The following is a 6,180-nucleotide window of genomic DNA, read 5'->3' on the forward strand; positions in this document are numbered from 1 at the left end:
GGGGCGATTCAGACCCCACCCAGAACACCCTCATTTCTTATGCAATGAAGGGATGGGGCAGATTAGAGGGGCCGCAAGTGGACACCCGCCGACCCCTTGATTTCACCAAACTGGTACAGATAGCAAGCCATTTGGAAGCCATATGTTGGCACCCTTACGAGATAATGTTATTTAAAACAGCCTTTTTCCTAGCCTACTTCGGGGCTTTCCGGGTAGGAGAACTCATCGCTCCCAGCACCAAGGCCACAAACGGCCTTGGCGTCATGGAAATCAGGGTGAGACAGGAGAGTGTTAATATAGAAATGCAACAGTCGAAAACGGGTGCAAAAAGAACCATCAATATTTGTTGCATCGATGAGGCAACAAACTGCCCGGTGTGCATCACCAACCTCTATCACGCACAACGACCTAAAGTGGGGGGGGTTAATCCACAAGGATGCATCGGCCCTAAGCCGCTACCAATTTAAAGGAGTGCTGATGAAAGCAATCAGCAGAGCAGGGTGGGATCCCAAACATTTCAGCACTCATTCCTTCAGGAAAGGTGCCGCCACCGCAGCATGGCAAGGAGGTTTAGCAACGCAACTACTAAAAAACATAGGGGGATGGAAGTCAGACTGTTATAAAAGATATATCAGACCGCAATCGATATAGCCATCCGCCCTAATAATTTGTCTTGCTTTTCCCTCCCTCCCACCACCAAAGAAACAACAGGCGAATTGAGGACCACACTCCGATCAGCATGGATAGTTGGCCACTCATTCGTTTTCAGGACAGGCAGATGGCAGAAGAGACTAAAGAGGGGCCACCTTTCAGAAACACCATTACTTCATGGTGGGGATACAGAGGCCTACGTTGGGCGGACGTCCACGAAACATTAGCGGAACTGGTGGCATACAGGGACCCACCAGAATTCCTGATTATACATCTAGGGGGCAACGACATAGTCAACACAGCTAGATGCACCCTATGCGAAGAAATGTGCTCCTCCCTAGCAGGCATTTCGCACAACTGGAGGGGTACCGAAATATATTTCTCAGCCATCTTACCAAGAAAGAAATGGCTAGGGGCCAACTGCTACAAATCTATAGACATATCCAGAAGAAAACTGAACAGGACTATAGAGAGATTCTGTATGACTAGAGGACTGGGTTTCATAAAACACCCAGCCATTACACTAGGCAACCCAGACCTTTTTCTCGATGACGGCACCCATCTGTCTAGTCAGGACATGGAGCATTTCTTTCGGGAAATCAATACAACACTTGCTCACAGGGGCTGTCTCTAGGGCATACTCTTGAGGGAACATGGTCAGCCGGCAACCTGCCTGTGTGTGGTGGCACGGGTCAGAGGGGGTTACCTCAGGACCCGTTGCCCAAAAGTATGATACCATCATGATATGTGATATTGTTATTGTCATAACCCATATCTGTACAATAAAATCCTACTGCCTTTTTATTGCCAACACTTGAAACAAGTTGTGAGCCTATCATTATGGGTGAGGGTTTGGGGTTCGGCCATTACCAATGCATGCATATGGGTTCAGCAGTTATGGGCAATGCTGCATGGGCATCCCACAAGCGAGGCAGGGTAACTACTGTTACCATCAGCAGCTGGGAGAGGGGCAGCCCCAACCTCCCCGCACCTGCTCCTCTCCTCCCCCCAGCTACGGAGACACGCAGTCTCGGCAGCACAAAAGCCACGGAAGGGTAAGGTGCGAACAGTCATCGCACCCTTCCTCCAAACAGCAAGGTGCTAAGCGCCATAAGGAAAAGAAACATCATGCAGGGCCCAGGTTCAAAGATCTGCCCCCACCAGGGGGTCAGACAGTCGGCTATCCGGCTGTGGGCTGCGACAACAGCAGCCCCCACCACATACACAACAAAGACCCAGGGCCTCTCTGGGTCCTATAAATGAGAGCAGCATGCTCAGAGTAATCACAATCTGTTTGTGGATCCTAAACGGGCACCCAAGCAAACAGGTGGTTCACTGTTTACTCAGTATCTTCCAAATCTTCTTGCCTCTTTACCACAGAACCCACCCACCCTACAAAAAGGGGAGAAGAGCAAAAAGAAGTACCAGGCACTCTACGGTACCCACAACAAGTCGTGGGAAACAAGAAGGTGGCACGGGTCCGAGGGGGTAACCTCAGGACCCGGTGCACAAAAGTATGATACCATCATGATATGTGATATTGTTATTGTCATAACCCATATCTGTACAATAAAATCCTACGGCCTTTTTATTGCCAACACTTGAAACAAGCTGTGAGCCTATAATTATGGGTGAGTGTTTGCGGTTCGGCCATTACCAATGCATGCATATGGGTTCAGCAGTTACTATGCTGAACGAGATTTCGCACCCAGTTTGGCACGCAAGTTCCTGATTTCCCAAGCATTCCATGAATCGGGACCTGTGCCTACATATTGTGGCTGGTGATGTGCCATTACTTCCAGAGGAAAATAGTGTGGCAGTAAACACGTCCAGAGGGAATTATCGCAGGAGTTCCAATTTAACGGGTCAATTTCGTGTTTTTCCATCATTTCAATGCCATTATAACAGCATGTTAGGAGAACTATGCCTTTGACGGTACACAAATACCGGCATCCTATGAAATTATCATTTGTGAGGCAAGGCGGGAAGAAACATGTTTTCTGTATCACTCCAGTGTTTTATGACATCACATTACAGACAATGCTCACTGCAGCGGGGTACTAACAGGTAAGGAACTATGCAGCTCAGCGCTGACTGGTGGGTTTCCCCAGGGAAAGTGCATTAACCATTGGCATTAAGTCATACGTTTACCGTGCGGTAAATCACAAAACGGATGTTGGAGTCGGGCATTCTTTTTTTTCTTCTGTAATTAGAGATATTTTACCACTGATGCTACCATTACCCCCCTTTGTGAAGTCTGCAGGCAGCCACTCTGCCCCGCTGCCTGGCTGTGCAGAGCGCTTGGTGACAGAGTCTGCACTGGAGGACTGTTAATCAGGGGGTTTCACTGGCAGTGAGGGTTATGGGGGGGGGCTGTCATTCTGGAGTTTGTTCACTGAAGATTGTTAAGCCTGCAGTCTGTACTGGAACCCATTAAGGCTGGTGAGGAGCCATGCACATTTGGGAGGCTGTTTATCTGAAAGAGCCCTCCTCGTTGGTGCGTTGGGGTGGGGAGTGCACAGCACCCCGGTGATCTTGAGAGTGCATTAGAGAGCTGGCGGTCTGTGAAGACGCACTCGATGCTTGACCTGGGTGTGCACTGTGCATCATGGGGTTGTGGATTGTGGAGTGGTGAACGATGGCTGGGTGAGCATCCATTAACAGTATGTCTGAATATTCATGGGTTCTGCCATACAGGTTGTAGCTCGGGGGTCTGCCCTGCTCTAGCTGCAGCCTGCGGGCGTGCAGCCCAAAGGGGGATGGAGAGGGCGGCCCCGTGAGAGGATCACGTCAGCGGCTCCCTCACAGCCCATAGGCTGCCGGCGGCTGGGCTCCCCTCAGCGTCGTCGCCCGCCCCTCATTCTCTGACGGTCCCAGTGCAGGAGAAGCGGGGCTCCGCAGCAGCGGCGGAACCTGCACCGGCCAGGTAGGTGAGCAGGCAGAGAGCGAGGGTTGGGGACATCTGTGGGAGGGGGACACCAACGCTGACACCACTAGCCCGTCTTTACAAACCACAGAAACATCTCCAGAGAGCATGGGACGGGCAGCAGGGCACTACCCCCACCTTGGGCTCTTTCCTCTGGTTGCGGGGAGACCCCCTGGCCCTCTCCATCCCCAAAAGAGCGGGATCTGCCCTTGTGCTGCGACACCCGCAGATCGCGTAATGTCGCTCTCCCTAGGCCACACGGCATTGTTTGCTCCGCCAATGCGCCCCTGCACGCGGGAAGGCAGGGGGGGCGCAGCGCTGTTCCCAGCGTAGTCTTCAGCACCTTGGACAGCCGCAGTCTGTTCCCAGCCTGGTGCGCGATTGCTTAACACCGACCGAGGGTTTAGGAAGCCCAGGGCTCCTTTGATGCCGGGATAATCCCAGACTTTCCTGTTGTAGCCAATTTCTAACGGATTGAGGGTGCAGTTGTATCAGGTCAACTGGACTACGGTGTAGGGCTTTCGATAATATGCTGTTGCACAATGCCCCTTTCAAATTCGAATTGTGAAGACGGAGGGTGATTGGAAGATAGTGTTTTTTAGTCGATTAATGTCATTTTTACTTTCTCTGCAATTGTGATCTAACTGGGCTGGATTTTTTTTTTCAGGCTGGTCCTGCTGCATTGCCACCTGGAGGGGAAGCGCGCACTACAAGACGTGTGGACAGAAGCTCGGCTAGAGTGCCGCATCTCCACCCCAACCTGCTCAATGGGTGCCAGGCTCCCCGAGGAGCACCGGCTGGCCCCGCCGCCCTGCCCCCTGAACAGGACCTCCAACGACAGCAGCAGCGCCGGCGGAGCCTGCCTGTCCGCGCTGGAGCCGCGCTCCTTCTCCTCCGCTCTGGTGCTGGTCCTGGTGGCTGCGCTCATCTTCTGCCTGCTCGTCCTCTCCATAGTCACCTTCCACATCCACAAGAGCAGGATGAAGAGGCGCAAGATCCAGCGGGCCCAGGAGGAGTACGAACGGGACCACCGCAGCCCGGGGCAGGCGGAGCGGGCAGGGTTCCCGCAGGGGCCGCGGATGCTGCTGGGGAGGTCCTCCCGGGACTGCGCCCCCTCCCCAGCTGCCCAGAGGAGCGGGCAGGCGGACCCGGGGCCCGGGGAGAACTCCTGTGGAGACCTGGCCGGCGGGGGCTCACCGCACTCCGTGGTACTGTCATGATAGTGGTTCGGACACGGAATGCACGGTGTGTGTGGATAGCTGGCGGGAGAGCTGGAGAAAGAAGCCAAGCCGTGACAAACACACCGGGCGCTCATTTGAAACTCTTGGGAAGAATCGGACACGTTTTCCTCCAAATAGAAGAAAAAACCGCACAGTGCTACCAAATATTGTCATCTGCTCGGGGGTCGCTCTCTGTGCCCTTGTACATACTCGAATCGCAATAAGGATGGATGCCTTGTTTTTTGCTCTTTATTTCGTTTGGGGCTGTCCAAAACTGCAAACGACAAACGAACCCTCGCTACTCGGAAAAAGGCACACACCTGGACAAATCAATGTTCGTGAAGGCAACCAACTCTGCATCGCAAGGTACACGGAGGCGCCAGCATGGACAGAGGGGCTTTCCGATCGAGGTGCCAACTAGCCCCTGCGAAGGATAATGGAGTTTCTGATTGTCCCTGGGAAATGTATTCCAGCGTCATCGAGTGTCCTCACTCACCACTGTATTAATATTAATAATCGCGGGAAAAGCCTCGGCGCAGCATCCAAACGCAAGCCACTGCTCCCAGGGGTCGCCCCTGCTTCTCGCCATGCCTGCTAAACCCATTCTGCCCGCGGAGCTGTCCACCTCCCCACGGTGTTGAAGTGCTGCGCGTACAGCCCGACAACGCTTTGCTTTTCCGGCAGGTTTGGTCCTCCCGTGAACGGATGCATTATATATTTAATTATTGTCCTACTAGTTGTACTGCTCTCCTCTTCGCCCGTTTCTTTTTTTGTCTGGAATACTACGTCTCTCGCATCAGACGCTTTGCCGGCGTGCACACCGAAGTGCACATTCATGGCACCTTTTCTTACTGTCGCTGATTATGCCTGCCAGGTGTTCACTACACTGAAATGGGTAACTTCCTATTCGCTGCTCAATGCTGATATACGGGCGGCCCACGCCCCCCGCTCCCCACGTGCCGTCTACTCTCTCCTTTATTTTGTTCTGCTGCTGCTGTTACAGAGCGGTTAGTCCTTACCGCCCGCATATGGTAGTATTATTAAACCGGCTTAACAAGTTAAGAGCAGTTTTGTTGAACTCTGTTGGCATTCAATTTTAATTTGGCAAACAAAACGAATAAATACGATGGATGTGCATTGCCGCCATCTATTTAATCTTATTTGAAGTGAAAGTGTCGTCCTGTGTCATTCCGAACAGGGGGTGGGGGGTTGGGGGCATATGCATGTATCTCATGGACCAGTGCTGTTTTTGGTGAGGTTGTGTATATGGGACACAAAGACGCGTGTACTCGAAATGCGCAAGCACTGATCATATGTGCTTTTGGTTAGAAGTCAGAAATCAGTCCTTGGTGGGAAGATACATGTGTTGGGTGTGTAGGGGGC

The 6,180-nt window shown here is 52.5% G+C and overlaps 1 protein-coding gene across 3 annotated transcripts; it reads left to right on the forward strand.

Annotated features, from left to right (window-relative positions):
• The first annotated feature begins 3,216 nt into the window (after nt 1-3,216).
• Nucleotides 3,217-5,957, forward strand: C7QH11orf87 (chromosome 7q C11orf87 homolog). 3 transcript variants are annotated; one of them, XM_069640095.1, is made up of 2 exons: nt 3,217-3,297; nt 4,245-5,957. In XM_069640095.1, exons 1-2 carry the CDS (start codon nt 3,290-3,292, stop codon nt 4,795-4,797), a joined length of 561 nt encoding a protein of 186 aa, XP_069496196.1. In that variant the 5' UTR covers nt 3,217-3,289; the 3' UTR covers nt 4,798-5,957. The 3 variants fall into 3 exon arrangements, with proteins under 3 accessions (XP_069496196.1, XP_069496198.1, XP_069496197.1); XM_069640097.1 differs by lacking the exon at nt 3,217-3,297 and adding an exon at nt 3,371-3,581; XM_069640096.1 differs by lacking the exon at nt 3,217-3,297 and adding an exon at nt 3,373-3,577.
• The last annotated feature ends 223 nt before the right edge of the window (nt 5,958-6,180 follow it).

Source organism: Ambystoma mexicanum, chromosome 7q (assembly GCF_040938575.1).
Source record: "Ambystoma mexicanum isolate Mex_15411 chromosome 7q, UKY_AmexF1_1, whole genome shotgun sequence".
NCBI classification, from domain to species: domain Eukaryota; kingdom Metazoa; phylum Chordata; class Amphibia; order Caudata; family Ambystomatidae; genus Ambystoma; species Ambystoma mexicanum.